Raw genomic sequence first — 17,339 nt, 5'->3', positions numbered from 1 at the left:
AATATCATTAATCATGATACCAACATGTCCAGGAATCCAAATCAGAGTTACAGTTTTACCATAGCTTTGAATGGAGGCTATCATCTCTCGAATAAGGCCACAGACATATGAATATATAGACTAGAAATTAAAGGTGAGGGGTAAAATCAACTGTTGAAGAACGAAGGGGGTAAAGCTGACTGTGATTCGTCAATAAATCAATCTGACAGTATATAGGCATCTCGCATTATAATATCACCATTTAGTTCTTAAAAGTAAAATCTGCTTTTGAATGAATAGACATTTTTACATGGGAGCGCAAATTACTCGCCACGTTATGAACAAATTTGCAAAGTCCAAATTCGGCAAAAAAAATTTCTTCTATTTTCAGAGTCGAATATTTTGTTTACGTATTTAGTTAAGACACTTTTATAAGTGTTCATAATTTAGTTCCCAGTAACCAACGATGCGTACAGATATATCTCGATGTGATAGTATATGTTTCTACAAACTGATCCATATTATACCATGTAATTACGCTTAAAATAATGCTTACATATGGAATGTAATACGACAATTGGGTTTATTCTCTTTTTCACACCTATTTTTACAAGTTTTCATAGCTAAGCCACCATTTTGCCGTGTTATTTCGTAAAATGCCTCGACCATAGCTCGACGCTAGTTCGAACAAGAATGATGACGTCACATTCTCAAGATTCACGGGAAGCCATACGCGAGCCCAGCCGGCTCCAATGGAACCGGTATGGGGAGTGGGGAATAATACGCTTTTAATTACTTAGGGCAGGTCTACTAATATTCATATGTCTATGAATAAGGCATACAAAGTGATCATCAGGATGAAGAAGAGGACTGGTTTTAAGTTTTTGGAGGGAACTAAGAGAGTCAGAGAACACTAAAAAATACTCCTAGCATACTGACATATATTTTTTTAATTGGGAATATTTAATTTAATTTGGGAATGTGGTAAAGAGAAAGATAGAGGTTGTTGTGTCACAGCATTTATTTATTACACAGAGGAGTCCATGATAATCCGTAGTCCGTGCAGAGCCAGGCGCACTCGTAAAACTGCTAATTTATGACTGACTAAGTACATCTCGATGCGCCTCATTTTGTAGCCGCCCGGTATATCCAGACTTGTAGGTAGGAGCGCCGAATGCATTGTATCTCGAGAGTTCCAGCTACGATGCGTTTTGCATTGGCGATCGTTCCGGAATATTCTAGTAGCATCGCTACAAAGACAATGTTAGCGAGTCCTAAACGAATATTTGAAACAGAAAAATCAGAAAAAGATACGGTCTCATCTAGGACTCGAACCCAGGAACCTTGCCTTGCCGGGGCACTGCTCTACCAACTGAGCTAATGGGACCCTATCTCCTTCGGTCATATTTAACTGTATCATACTTCAAATAAGAACCAAAATATTGCCTTCATTTTTCTCACCGCAGATTTTTATTGGCTGCTATCTTTATGTATAATCGCAAGATTGACAATTCGAATTAAATGCAATCTAAACAGTGTCTTAGATAAATATATCTTATTTTAATTTTAATATGCAACAACTTTATCTGCAAGTCTAGGATGAATATTTTATTTTTTGGAATAACTTAATGAGTGTAACCTCAAATTGTAATATTTAATTATTGAAGATAATATAGGCAATTCCTAAACAAATATTTGAATCAGAAAGGCAGTGTTTTCCCCAGCAAGGCAAGGATCCTGGGTTTGAGTCCTAGATGTGACTGTAATAAAAAATACACATATTTTATTCACTTGGCAAGGAAATAATGTTTCTTAATATTTTTCTAGCTTGTCGTTTGAAATTATACTTATTTTATCCGTGAAAAAGTGTGTACAGTAGAACCCCGTTAATTAAAACATAGATAATTTAAAAAAACGTGTAATTCGAAATTTTCGCAAGAAAAAAAATTTCACACAAATTGGTTTTTTAATTCGAAATTATTTAATTCGTAAATCTAAATCTGACAGCCATGCCGGTAAAACGCCGTAAAATGTATTTTTACGTGTTTATACATCATCCTAATTAGTATTATTATTTTGTAAATCTGAATCGATTTACATGGGAATGTCATATTTTTTCCAATTTGTTTCGAATATCCGAATGTTGCCCTGTGGCCTAAATTAAAAAAATAGATAAAATAAGATACAATTAATTTAATCATCATGATTTTGTGCTATTCATACCTGAAATGTGATATAATGAACTTCTGTAATGATAGTAACTAGCAGTGAATATGTCAGCATGTATGTCTGTATTTGTAAGTTTTTTGTTGTACTATTTGCACGTTCTGTTCATAAATTCGTTTTGTTCTTTGATTCGTTAATAAAAAATAATCGAAGAGTATTTATTTATTTATATATTTTAGGAAAAGTTGACAGCAAATCTTTAATTATACAACGATACAATAATAATATAATTAATTATGCCAATTATGAACTTTCCAATGGTGAGGTGTACAATGTCATAGAGATGTTCTCTTAAATTAATTTCTTGTTTAGTTAGAAAATATTAAAATAAAGGAGGGTGAGGAGTGAGGAGGAGGAAATATAGGATAAGGATTAAGGACGGGAATATATAGGAATTGAACTTCTAGTTTGAGTTTTGTTGATTATTGAGTTTTTGTTTTATGTCGCGTAAAGTCGAGTTAAATATGTCAATATGGTAATAATTTAAGTTAAATGAATGTGTGGATCTGTAGATAAATGAGTTTTGTTTGGAATAGGTCTTACAATGAGGGAGATTAAAAGTAAGCGACTGTCTGCTGTTGCGATTGGGAACATGGAATAATAGGCATTGAAGAAGATCAGGACTATCGATTAAATTGTGTGTAATTTTAAATAACATTACCGAATCTGCTATATTTCTTCGGAAAGTTAACGTCTGTATATTGAAGAACTTTGCAGAGTCTTCATTACTAATATGAGCGGAAATTAAGGTACCTTTATGTACCTGGTACCTAAGTATGTATGGTTAGTCAGTTAGTTGGAAGAAATTGCCACCTCCTGGAAATAAGTCTACCTGTGTAGGTGTTTTCGTCTGTAAAAACTCATGTTAATAATAAATAATTGTTTTTGTGTTGTTTGCAGGGTTCATTCTCCCCGGTTCCCAAAGAGCGGGTGGGATTTAAGCTTAGAGCCGGAGTGGATAAACAGGTGGTCATCACCGTCCAGCAGGTGTCTCCCAACGCACAGCTGGGCTTCGAACAGCAGGTAACATTAGTGGTCGCCTTTAAACTGATTCATCGCTAAGTTAGAATTTAGTCAAACGAGGAATCTCGGTAACAGGGTTTGATAAACGACACAATTCGTGCATTCCTGAAACTTTGGTCATACATTCATATTTTATTTTTAAGTAGCTGTGGCTCAGTCTGTTTGTGCAGATAGAGAAACAATAACACATGTTGCTTTTACGTCCAACAGGTGGCACTGTTTTAAAAAAGAAAATAGCATGTTTGTCCAACAGATGGCGCTGTTTTTCAAAAAAGCATTTTTTACCTGTCGCAGGTGACTTCTACATAATATAGGTATATAAAAAGACACGTGTCAAAATTTCGAAGCAACCGGTGAAAAACTTTCGAAGATTTAAGATTTTGATCAAACGAACATTTACATTTTTATTTATATAGATTTATTTAACTCTTTGCACGAGGCCGTATCAACTGTTGTTACGGCAAAAAGTCCATACTCACACGCGGCTGTATCAACAGTTGATACGGAAACTTTGACGGCCGATATTCCAGCGGTCTTTCGTCATAAATGTATTTCTTGCTCACTTGGACATTGGTAGAACTATCACGATGCTGACATCTACAAAAATTTCTCAAAAATAAATTTGTATTTCATAAAAAAAGATCGATAATCAAGTGCGCCTCTTCGCGCCTTTTAGTCCTTTAGTTTACATTTTTGTCGACGGATGGCGTTAGTACTAGTATGTTATTCACAACTATTCATAACTAAAAATGATAAATGATCATGGTGTCCCACTTATGTCTATCACCTAAGTACACACACGCCGAGTGAATGGCGGGACCACATTCAAAAGATACGGTACGTCTTTGTATGAAATTTTATGTTTTTGTTTTTATAAACATCCAAGAGTGTTGATACACGAGGATTTGTGTTCATATTGTGGAGAATAATCTGTTCTGTCTATATAGTCCAATAAATCATGCCAGAATGCTATAATTTGACATTTAATTGCGTGCATAGGTATTTGAAAATATGTACCGCGTACGGATATAGATAAAACGGAGCAAATTAACGCGTTCAAAACGTTAATGTTCACAACAGACAGAGTTAATAATTACAAAGAATGAATACAGACCGTTCAATGACGGTGTACAAGAATATGTAAACATAAAACAATAACTTCCCAAGCGTTGAATGGTGTTTTAGTTACACATTGAATAAAGACTGTACAAGCACAGTTTAAATGTCTTTAACCCCCCTACGAGACAGATGAAATTCAGTAATTTCTCAAATCCAAATATAATATTGAAATATAATATTAAAATTAATATTAATTGACAGTAACGAAATACATTAAAAACATTTAAAACTTAGCTATGTACACTTCAGCTGCAGTCCACCTCAAGATAGTCATAATTTTACTGTACTGCAAATGTAGCCAGCCGCGCTATAAGGCTGCGAAAAAGCTGGCAACGTCGCATTTTGACAGACTGACGCATGAGGTTCCCGTCTTTATTAGTAAGGTTTTCGCACACCCGGTTAGTTATCAATGTAAGTGTGTAAACAAGAGAAACAATAGACATTAAAGTCAATACAAGATAATAATAAGTTATCTTGGCAGTATAATTGAAGTCTTTCCAAAAAAATGGTGGACATTCCTCTAGGGGGATATGTTTACAAATGAGGTCAAGTGAGGTATCATTTACTATGTTTTCATTTGTGCGGAATTGAATTAGACCACTCCCATAAAACTAATCTAATCTATTTTATCAGACCACTCCCATAAAGCTAATTGAATTAGACTACTCCCAAAAAACTTATCTATTTTATTAGACCACTCCCATAAAACTAATCTTATCTATTTTTTAGACCACTCCCATAAAACTAATTGAATTAAACCACTCACATAAAACTAATCTAATCTATTTTATTAGACCACTCCCATAAAACTAATCTTATCTATTTTATTAGACCACTCCCATAAAACTAATCTTATCTATTTTATTAGACCACTCCCATAAAACTAATCTAATCTATTTTATTAGACCACTCCCATAAAACTAATCTATTCTATGTTATTAGACCACTCCCATAAAACTAATCTAATCTATTTTATTAGACCACTCCCATAAAACTAATCTATTCTATGTTATTAGACCACTCCCATAAAACTAATCTAACCTATTTTATTAGACCACTCCCATAAAACTAATCTTATCTATTTTATTAGACCACTCCCCTAAAACTAATCTAATCTATGTTATTAGACCACTCCCATAAAGCTAATTGAATTAGACCACTCCCATAAAACTAATCTAATCTATTTTAATAGACCACTCCCATAAAACTTATCTATTTTATTAGACCACTCCCATAAATATAATCTAATCTTATTTTTATAAGCAATAATTGTTCGCCTGAAACACTCATCCACATTGAAAAAATCTTCTGATAAAAAATACATGACGCCAACGGGACTCGAACCCGTGTCCATTCGATTTCCGGTCGAAAGCTCTGACCACTGAGCTATGGAGGCTTATCTTTTACCCGCGAAATTATTCAATATATGCTAGTGTTTCATTCAACAATTACTGCTTGTTACATTTTTTTCACCTGAGAACAACCAACTTTATTTTATATGAGACCACTCCCATAAAACTAATCTTATCTATTTTATTAGACCACTCCCATAACACTAATCTAATCTATTTTATTAGACCACTCCCATTAAACTAATCTAATCTATTTTATTAGACCACTCCCATAAAACTAATCTAATCTATTTTATTAGACCACTCCCATAAAACTAATCTAATCTATTTTATTAGACCACTCCCAAAAGATTAATCTAATCTATTTTTTTAGACCACTCCCATAAAACTAATCTAATCTATTTTTTTAGACCACTCCCATAAAACTAATCTAATCTATTTTATTAGACCACTCCCATAAAACTAATCTAATCTATTTTTTTAGACCACTCCCATAAAAATAATCTAATTATTTCAGGATTGGAAGAAATAAATAACACATACGAGAAAGCGATCCATTGAGATTTCACCTCAGTTGGACAAGGTTCTAACTGACATTTTTTTTCAAATATGACCTTTGAATGCAAACCATTTCTTTTGCCCATTTCTCAAAGCAAAATATTTTTCATAGCTGTTATAGTGTTGTATTTCCGTATATATGACGAGATTCTAATATCAAACTTTTAAAGTTTCCATTTATTTTACAAGGTTGTACCATTACTCTGAACCTTATGCAATTGCCATTTTGTTCGTATATTGTTTTTACGAGGCGCAGTGAAGTTCGTCTCTTTAGTTGGGTAGGGTTCTAACTTCACTTTGCCGTATTCTGACGTGTCAAAGTTTAAAGAGACGATTTCTCATTATCTATTTAACACTTTATGATTTTGGGGTTTAATCTTGTGTAAAGCATTTTAATTTTAATTTTTAATATTTTAAATATTTAATTTAACATATTTTAAAAGAAAATATTTAATTAGAACTTGGCCCTCTCTTGGAATGGAATTAAGAACCTTTCTAAAATGGTAAGTATACGCCATATTTAAATATTTTCCTTTAAAATATGTTAAATTAAATATTTTACACAAAATATGTTAAATTAGATATTTTACACAAAATATGTTAAATTGAATATATTACACAAAATATGTTAAATTAAATATTTTACACAAAATATGTTAAATTAAATATTTTATACAAAATATGTTAAATTAAATATTTTATACAAAATATGTTAAGTTAAATATTTTACACAAAATATGTTAAATTAAATATTTTACACAAAATTCACCCTTAACCTTTTGAACGCGTTAATTTGCTACGTTTTATCTATACCCGTACGCGGTACATATTTTCAAATTCCTAAGCACGCAATTAAATGTCAAATTATAGCATTCTGGCATGATTTATTGGACTATATAGACAGAACAGATTATTCTCCACAATATGAAAACAAATCCTCTTAGATGTTTATAAAAACAAAAACATAAAATTTCATACAAAGACGTACCATATCTTTTGAATGTGGTCCCGCCATTCACTCGGCGTGTGTGTACTTAGGTGATAGACACAAGTGGGACACCATGATCACTTATCATTTGTTATGAATGACATACTAGTACTAACGCCATCCGTTGACAAAAATGTAAACTAAAGGACTAAAAGGTGCGAAGAGGCGCACTTGATTATCGATCTTTTTTTATGAAATACAATTTTATTTTTGAGAAATTCTTGTAGATGTCAGCATTGTGATAGTTCTATGAATGTCCAAATGAGCAAGAAATACATTTATGACGAAAGAGCGCTGGAATATCGGCCGTCAAAGTTTTGTGCAAAGAGTTAAAAACAGAAATGAGTAAATAAATGATGAGAAACCATATCATCAAACATTGACACCTCATATCTCCAAAACGAGGTAGTGTCCAACTGAGGTATATTAATTCCAGGGTATGAGCGTGTCGCAGACGCCTCTGCCCGGCGGAGGTCTGATCATCGACCGATGCTTCGGAGTCCTCATCGCCCCCGGAAGGAACGTAAAACACTCCGACATGCAGCTACTCGAAATGGTGAGTTTGTTTGACATTTCGTTTCTTCATTTGTGTTGCTCCGCCCAACTATTGAATTTGGGAGCCACCTTTGGGCTGGTGCCCCAAAATACTTAATAAACCTGCTTGAATCTGTGCAAAGGAGAGCGATCCGTCTGATTGACAATCCGTTGTTAACAGACCGATTGCCTTCTCTAATGCAAAGACGCAATGTAGGCATGCTGTGTCTGTTCTACAGGTATTTCAATGGAGCCTGCTCCAATGAGCTAGCAGCATTGATTCCTGATGCACCAGTGCATGGTGCCTCTTCAAGGCCCGCATTAACAAATCCCTTCCTACAGCCCCTACCTTATTCCGCCTCACAACGCCGCCCAACCGGGTGGTGACATAGTTCCCCTGTCTGTACACTGCACAGGCAGGGACGCTCTTGTGAGGTGTCACATAAAAAAAAAAAACTATTTACTAAGCCCCAGTTGTTTCACAGATATTCAAATGTAACATTGTCATTAAATGGTCATTCAGAAAATAAAAACAAAAATTTCCTTTGATATAATAAGATTTGTAAATAGATACTTAAATGCTTAATTATAAATGGTATATTTTAACAAATTATTATAAGCAATAGTTATTAGCAAGAAATATCATTACAAATTGAAAATATCACCGTTTGAACCTGCAGCCTTCTGATTACTGGTCAGCTGCACTAAATCACTAAGCTATGTCTAGGGTTTATTTGAAACCCGCCAAATAATTCAATATGTATTAGTATTTCATTCAACAATTATTGCTTATTACATTAATTTTCACCCTTAAGGTAATGCAAAATCATGTGCTTTTGGTTTGAGAATTTTGTCGCCTAGAAATGTTTCAGATGCTTTAATTAAATACTACGAGTAGAATACATCTTGGCCTTTGAAATAATCGAGTATTTTTTAGATAAGTATTTTTATAAACCCAGAAAACATAATGTATAAGGCACATGAAAACTGCTTTAAAGTAAAAAATTTCCTACTTACGAACCCATTTTCGGTTATGATTTTATTGTATAATGTGGCAAATTAAATTATTTATAAAATGATCGGAAAACATTTAAATGTTTATGCCTGAACATCCACAAAATAAAATAAAAGGCACTTTTTGGCCATGTTTTTTTCTTGCCTAAATCGAAACAGCTGGATGGCGTTAAGCGGGAATTTAAACCTTATCGCCATCTACGTAAGGAGTGTTATTGATGGCGGCTCGATTCAAAATATTACACGACGTAGTGCATCGACTTAAACAAACAAATTTATTTTTGTAAGAAAGGCTTTGTTAGTGCTGAATTTCCCACTAGATGGCTTCGAGATATATTATATCTACATTTTTTGGTATAAATATTTTGACTTGTCAAATATTATTATTTTTAATGATCATGCCTGGGTCACGTGCAATCAGAAGAACCTTGTATGGTGATCGACGATGAAGAGCCGTAAGCGCAAACGCAAAAATCAAATGATTATTTGTGGTAAAACGAGGTGCATTTGATAAATGAAAGAAGAGGCGTAAGAACAATGCATGACTTAGAAGTGAATAGTAGAAGAAGTAGAGGATGCAAGAGGAAGACATGGCACGATGAAGTGAAACAAAAATACATATTATAATACGATAATAGTGTTTCACAAACATTACCCAAAACTATTTAGTCACCGAGCAACACCGGGTACGCGTCAGCTAGTGAATAATAAAATACATTTTTCAGGGTGCCAACACTGGGGGCGGCACTTCTGGCACCGCCTGTTCCACCAGCGCCTTCTGGAAGTCGACTGAATCCGCCCTGGCAGCCCTGAACATTGGCTCCTCTGATCCGGGCCCCACCTGGCTCACGGTGGCCGTGGACCTGGTGCTGCGGGGGACCCTGGAGCCGCTCCGACTAGCAGTGGAGACTCCGGTCAGGGTGTTCCCATCGCAGCACAGGTTCTTCCCCTGGCAGCACTTCAGCAGAGGCCCACTTCTGCAGCAGTTCTTTATCAACTTGAAAGAGGTGAATATATATACATATGTGGTTATCTTGGTATACTAAAATAAAAGTCTCATTTTACTCAGTTGGAGCGTTTATTTAAGAATGCACAATAGCAATTACTCACAATAATAACGCGTTTATTTTAATACGAGTAGGCACTATATTATTTAGCGAGGAATGCAGGCGATATCTAGGTCAAGGTTACAAGCGCGCGAGGTAGTTGACTGAAGACTGACTACTCGCTGCGTCGGGCCCATTTATATAACTATGCCGGCGGTAGTAGCTGTGTGAGATCGTTGGTAAACTACGGGCACTAGCTGGAACTAGATTCTTCTAGTAGTTTCTGCAGCGTTGGATTATGCCTAGACCCTTTGTGTAGACACTTCTGGCGAGTGCGCGTAATGCACTTTGCCAAACCAACGTTGGTTTGTTATTGTCGTTGGTAGTTTGCTTCGGACGTAGCAAGTAGGTACTCGCATACGGCGGCGGCCGGTAGTAACACTACGTAACCAAATGTGTTTTGCGAAAAAACGTCTCGAAGTTTTAAAGTCCGTGCATTTTAATATGGGCGTTCTTTCTGGAACATACTAGTCGTATCGATCGCTATACATATAACACTATGTCATTTTCTAGTATAATGCCTTTCCAGTCTAACGTAATCTTTTTAACCCTACAGCTTTTAAAATATTTTTACCCAAGTCCCAACGACACGGTGAAATTTCATGGAGTTTTGAAATGCTCCCGGGGTATCTAAAATGTGCTACACATTTCTTATTTTTAGAGTTGTCGTAAAAAGAAATACCATTTTAGAAACTAGATAAAATTATCGTTGAAATTTTGCATTTGAAATAAACATTGATATATTTCTAAATAATAACATTTTAATACTCAACATGAAAATGTTGGTAATAAAACCTTCTGGGACATTTTACTAACTAACCTAACCTTACCTAAACCTGGTAGATACTTAGTACCTAGTTGTTTGTTTGTTATTTTTTTGTCAATGTTATATTTTGTGACGGAATGTTCCAGAGCACGGACATCTACGGCACCACCTACGAGGTCCTTAGCATGGAGACCTCCGGGGAGCTGGACCGAAGTCGGCTGAACCTCAGTCTGTCCAGTCTGCTGCCCTCGCCGCTCACTTCCCAGCCCGCCCCGCCCAGCCCTGATGACGAAGTCTCCGGTATTGAAGAGTTTCTCGCTATACACATTACATTAAAGCAATAATAATAATTCATAAAAAATTCTAATTTCCATTGTAACTCCGTCTGATGTCTGTGACTCCCTTTCGATGAACTTTAGAACATTACAGTCGAGCAGGGGCTGCTGCTCCTTAGGTCAAATGGTCAATAACCCCGAAAATTAAAAGACGACAATAGTTTATAATATACTAGCTGATGTGTAAAAACCCTATTAAAATCTATTGCGTAGCTTAGAAGAACTAAGCTCACAAACCGACAGACGTGGATAGGATTTTGTTTTATAATATTTACAGATAAAATATTTTACAAATTTAAAACTGGTCGAATTCTTAATATATTTGATTTCTTATCAACAAAAAATAGCTGTTCTCTTTTGCATTATAAATGAGAATGACGTTTAGTTATTATTTATTAAACTGTTTCTGTTGACAGTAAATGACTGAGCGTAGCAAAATCCTGTTTTAACTCATCCATTTGGCATTTTATCTGTCTTCTTATTTCGTATGGGGGGGGTCAGAGGGGAACATCTAGGTCTGCGAGCCAGTCTATGGCCACAGGCGTCGCACATGTGGACCTCATCAATCTCGCCGGGGAATGAATGGAGCGGGCATTCGTTGACCACATGTTCGGTCGTCTGTACCGCACCACATTCACACATCGCCGACTCTTTAAGGCCCCATCTGTGCATCATGTGGGCACAGCGGCTATGGGAGCACCTTAACCTATTGATGGTGGACCAGGTTTTGCGAGGCAATGAGAACCCAGCCTGTCTCTCGGTGGGGTCCTGTATGAGATGGGCATTTCCCACGTTGGCCGTTTGCCAATCAAGTTTCCACCTATCTTCTGGGTGAGAGGTAATCGGAGGAGCCTCTCTCCTTCCACCCAGAAGGGCTTTCGAGACTTCAAGCGGCATGCCGGGTGGGAGACGACATCTTTGTGCAAAGGTATTGCGCTTTTTTGCAGCGCCTTCTTGTATTCCCTCAGTGTTGCAATTTCTCGTCTGATGTTTGGCGGGATTATGTTTGCAAGTGCGGGGAGCCAAGGGAGAGGAGTAGATTTTAAAATCCCGCTGATGGTTCGCATTGTGGCATTAATCTGAACGTCTACCATGGAAGTGTGGGCGCTTCTAGCCCCTACTGGAGCACAGTATTCAACCGTTGAGAAAACCAGGGCAATGGATGCTGTTCTGAGCGTGTTGGTGTCGCATCCCCAGCTAGTTCCAGTTAGCTTATTGACTAAGTTAAGCCTTGTCCTAGTTTTTTTACCCACTGTTTCCACGTGTTGCCGGTAGTTCAAGCTCCTGTCCAAAGCAACTCCAAGATAGCGGGGGTTCACAGAACTACTAGCTTAACAAGTGACTGGACGCGGTTATGCATAGTCAATAATGTAGACAAGTACACAAACAATATACAGGATTTTCCAATAAGAGGTGTTATTTTGATATTCAATCGTAGAAGATCAATGTTTTCGTTGCTTGTGTGGCACCTAGCGCCGTCTTGTTGAAAGTAAACGTTGTCCAGATCAATACCATCCAATTCCGGCCGTAAAAAATCATTAATCATCTCTCGATAGCGCAATCCATTCACCGTAACTGTTTCTCCAGCCTCATTTTCGAAAAAGTAAGGTCTAATGACTCTGCTGGACCATAAACCGCACCAAACAGTCACATGTTGAGGATAGAGAGGCTTTTCAACAATAACTCTTGGGTTTTCCGAGCCCCTGCGTTTTTTCTGCGACAATTTTGCTTGTTGACGAAGCCACCGAGGTGGAAATGGGTCTCATCACTCAAGATGATTTGCATTTGATTCACTCAAGTGAATTTGAATAATTTCAATGCGTTGTTGAAGCGTGTATCGTTCCACTTTTATTAATGGCGTAGTTTCTACTTGTCAAATGTCAAAAAATGACAGCTACAAAAGTAACATCTACCGAAATAGCGGGCTATTCAAAATAACACCTCTTATTGGAAAACCCTGTATAGTAATCAACTTCAGTTCTATCAACATAGTAATGTAGACAAGTGCTTAACAACATAGGGGTGTAATTATGTACAGTTATACTAATAATGGTGAGCCTCTACCCATTCTGCATGTAGCCAAAGAATAATAACCATATTACATAGTAGAACCTTATTCTCATGTAATGTCGTTGTGGTTCTTCCAGATGGTGACGAGCCTCTCCTCAGCGGAACTGGCGAGGTGTCCAAGGATTGCTGCGAGGGAGTGCTGGAGAACTGGGCGCAGGTACTCCGCAGCTGGAACGGGGACAGGCCCAAGGCCCTGGGTCCGCTGGTGCGACTCGGAGTGCCGGAAGCCCTGAGGGGAGAGGTCTGGCAGAGGCTTGCTGCCGCTGACCAACAGGACCTGATGGACACATACAGAACACTCATCACAAAGGTAACATGCAATAACTAAACAAATTCTTACTTCAAACAGGTCGACCAATTCAGCCAAAGAAAAATGCTCAGTATTCCACAGCCAGGCGCATAATAGTCCAGTCAGTGGGGGATAAAAAAGGGCTCCACCTTGCAAAAGGTTAGGTAGTAGCGATTTTCACATATGTTGTTAAGATTGGGACTCTAAAGAAAAAAAAAAGTTTTCGACCTTGGGGGGGTCGAGCTCGATCCGCCATCTTGGATTGAAGGTGCCAAAATTTGGTTTTTTCAAAATAATTATGAAGTGGTTGATTTAACAAACAAATTTTTCAAGACAAACTTAAAAACAACTAAATTACCTACATTTTTTTTTAAATGTTTTTTTTTTGTAAGTCTAATAGGTAACGAGTTACAGCGGTTGAAAGAAGAAAATTTTGACAAAAAATTGTAAAACTCCAGTTTTCTTGATAAATTTTGTACTAACATATTACACAATATCATTTTAACGTATTTCTACGTTACAATATACTTATATAGCATCATCCGTGTTGCTCGATGACGTTGATTTGTTATAGTGGGATCCTAGTCTACAGCTGACTTGGCAACACTGATTGAGTCCTGGTTACAGGACGTTGCCTGGATGCTCATGTCTGCAGATGTTCTTTTCGATGAAACAATGCCAGTTCAAGTTTCACAAGAACGATTTTTAGCCAATGAAAATAACAAAGTTCGATGCTTACAAAGCAATATTATACAGGATGATTTTACAGTTAAGCAGGCTGAAGAAGATGATGATGAGTTGATTGTCAGTACTGCGATTTCCTTGTGTTCATCATATGACGCTGTTTTCATTATTGGCGAAGACGTTGATCTCCTAGTTCTGCTGACAGCATATGTACCACCCAAAATTAGTATATATCTTCGCAAACCTGGGAGAGGCAAAACTTTTGAAAGACTGTATTCCGCGAATAGTGTGAAATACAAAGAGGCGGCTGAGAATATTCTGTTTCTTCATGCCTTTAGCGGCTGCGATACAACATCGTCCTTCTTCAACCAAGGAAAAACAAAATTTTGTTCGCTTGTGCAAAACGAGACAAGACTCAATGCCATGATAGGAATCTTCAAACAACATGATGCAACACCAGAAGACATAGCAGTTGCAGGAACACGCTTTCTTGTTGCTTTGTACGGGGGTGACATGGATAAGGAAACCTTGGAAGAAGTCCGCTACAAACGTTTAGCAAAGTCCACAACAAAAAGCAAATTCAATCTTGCCTCTTTACCACCAACGAACGACGCTGCACGGTACCATGCATTTAGAACGTACCATCAAGTCCAAAAATGGTATGGAATCCAAAAAAATCCAGAAAACTGGGGCTGGAAACGTGACACCAACGGGCTTGTTCCAGTAAGAATGACAAAGAAACCAGCACCCGAGACTTTATTAAAATTTATTTCATGCAATTGTAAAAAAGGATGCGGCGTTGCATGTAGCTGCAGGAAAGCTGGATTGAAGTGTTCTATTGTATGTGGGTGCTGTAATGGTCAAACATGCCGAAATTCGCCAGAGGTTCACATCGATGTCGAGGACGAAGAAGAAGAGATTTTGTCAATGGAAGCCCAGAATCTCAGTATCACAGGCAATGAGTTAAATGATGACATTGATGACGAAGACTGTTATTAAGTAACATAATTTATAGTAACATAATTCATAGTAATAATAATCTGTGAAGTAGACCTACTGGGGATACCACAATAAAAAAAAATTCGACATGTTCTCTACCTTATGGTGGTGTGGAAATGAGTTAGCAAAATTATTATAATTATGTAATGAATAACCCGAAAAATTTACAATGTTGGGAATTTCATCATTTTTTAGAAAAATATTCACATTTCCGCCACTGTAACTCGTTATCTATTAGACTTACAAAAAAAAACTTTGTACAAAAAATGTAGGTAATTTAGTTGTCTTTAAGTTTGCCTTCAACAATTTGGTTGTAAAAACGACCACTTCACAATTATTTTGAAAAAAACAAATTTTGGCACCTTCAATCCAAGATTGTGGGTCGAGCTCGACCCTCCCAAGGTCGAAAACTTTTTTTTTTCCTTAGAGTCCCAATCTTAACAACATATATCAAAATCGCTACTACCTAACCTTTTGCAAGGTAAAACTCCCCACTGACTGGACTATAAAGCAGACCCGCCAGTGTTGCCATCGTAAAATGATTATTTACTTATTTTGTGTCAATATCGCTTTGGCTTTCGACAGCGCAACCATGCTCGCAATACTGATATAAACTCGTCGGAAGCTAAGTCTATTGATCCAATATTATTAAGTTATTACATTCCAGTCCGAAGATGAAATTTTTAGCTAAATTCAAAAAAAAATGGTCGGTAATATCAGCTGTTTTTGTTTTAAAATGCGTAGAAGCGTCTACGCTTATGAGATCTACTCATAATAACTCATTAAGGAGATTTCTCATCCCGCAGTCAACAGATTAATGTAAGTTATGTTGTTTGATTCCAGGATTGCCCATGTGAGGGAGTGATCCAGCGCGACATTGCGCGGACCTACCCCGCGCACGACCACTTCCGCGAGGCCGGCGGGCTGGGCCAAGACTCGCTGCTGCGCTTGGTCCGGGCCTACGCCGTACACGACACCGAGGTGGAGTACTGTCAGGGCCTGAGCTTTGTGGCAGCCACTCTTCTGCTGCACGTAAGTATATATGTATTGTTGGGGACAGAGTAGTAGACTAGGACGTACATAGTCGTCACCACGAATTATCCGAGAAAGTTATCCGAGGTTCCTGCATCACAATATGGACTTTCTTGAGGAAACAAATAGATTTGGCCTAGAAAGCAGAAGTTAGTGCTTACCTCTATTGATAGCCCATTCTACTTGGAATGCAATGGCTTATATCACCACGAGTATACGGTACAACGTTCTAACACAGCATAGCATGACAAGAATAATGTGGCTATCGAATGAACTTTATAAAACAGCAGATATATTTAATTACTTTTTTTATTGTTTATATATATGGCTTTTCACTCCAAAGGAGTGATAAAAACTCTTTACCCTTGAGCAATTTTGGTAGATAATTCTCTCAACCTGTAACAAAATCACTCTATCTCATTTTGTATTACGGTGAGATATATGATTTAAACAGTATTAGAAATAGAGAACACCACACTTTGTATTTGCATTTAAAAGTTTACGGTAGACGCTTTATTTTTCCCCCGAAAATTTTTAAATAATTCTATGAAACAACATTCAGTCCTCCATTAATGGAGTTTCCTGCAATTACCCTTCTTTCAATATATCTATCAGCCTTCCCATCTCTCTAGAACGTACTTCCCAAATACACAAACTCATCCACCTGCTCCAAGTATTCATCATTCACAACTATATTTCTACCACCACGACTTTAGACTTACTTAATTAACTCATGATTCATATATGTATTTATTAATTTTTTAATTTTCGGGAAATCAACAGTTTACATTTATTTCAGTTTGTACATAAGTATTATATAGCCAAAATAAAACCAATTATGGATTTCCTCCTTGTGACTTTACCTCTTCTGAGACAGCATAATAAGGAATAAGTAATTTAAATTTGTAAGAAAGGAATATGAAATCAAAAATTTATACAAAACAAAACATTTATAGCCATGGAGAGAGGTTGTAGATATAAATCAAATCATAATAGAAATGTAAACAATAGAGACATAACATTATTCACAAACCATCAGAGAAATATTCTTTTATGGACCTCTTGTATTTGGTAAGTTTGCAAATGAAAATACCCACCTTGGATAATACGCTATTGTAATAATTGCATAGTCTGTTCAGGCAAGAATTCTGCTTAGAGTTTGTTTTGCACTAATCCACCCTGAACAGGACACAAGAGCGTGTTGAATGCGCAGGTACATTGAATGGAATCTTGTTTAGCAACTCTGGGCATTGAATATTATTGTT

General features: G+C 36.7%; 1 protein-coding gene across 1 annotated transcript in view; it reads left to right on the top strand.

Annotated features, from left to right (window-relative positions):
* Window positions 1-17,339, top strand: part of GAPcenA (GTPase activating protein and centrosome-associated) — a 106,840-nt gene that overhangs the window by 54,583 nt on the left and 34,918 nt on the right. The window contains exons 9-14 of the mRNA XM_089643436.1: window positions 3,106-3,228; window positions 7,682-7,801; window positions 9,519-9,800; window positions 10,812-10,965; window positions 13,148-13,380; window positions 15,886-16,074. Of these exons, the coding sequence (XP_089499562.1) occupies window positions 3,106-3,228; window positions 7,682-7,801; window positions 9,519-9,800; window positions 10,812-10,965; window positions 13,148-13,380; window positions 15,886-16,074 (1,101 nt within the window). The remainder of the gene's footprint in view (window positions 1-3,105; window positions 3,229-7,681; window positions 7,802-9,518; window positions 9,801-10,811; window positions 10,966-13,147; window positions 13,381-15,885; window positions 16,075-17,339) is intronic.

The sequence above is a fragment of the Hesperophylax consimilis genome, chromosome 19 (genome assembly GCF_061612785.1).
Source record: "Hesperophylax consimilis isolate HC1 chromosome 19, BYU_Hcon_1.0, whole genome shotgun sequence".
Taxonomy (NCBI): domain Eukaryota; kingdom Metazoa; phylum Arthropoda; class Insecta; order Trichoptera; family Limnephilidae; genus Hesperophylax; species Hesperophylax consimilis.
The sequence above is the reverse complement of the archived record's forward strand: the minus strand, read 5'-3'. Positions and strand labels throughout refer to the sequence as shown.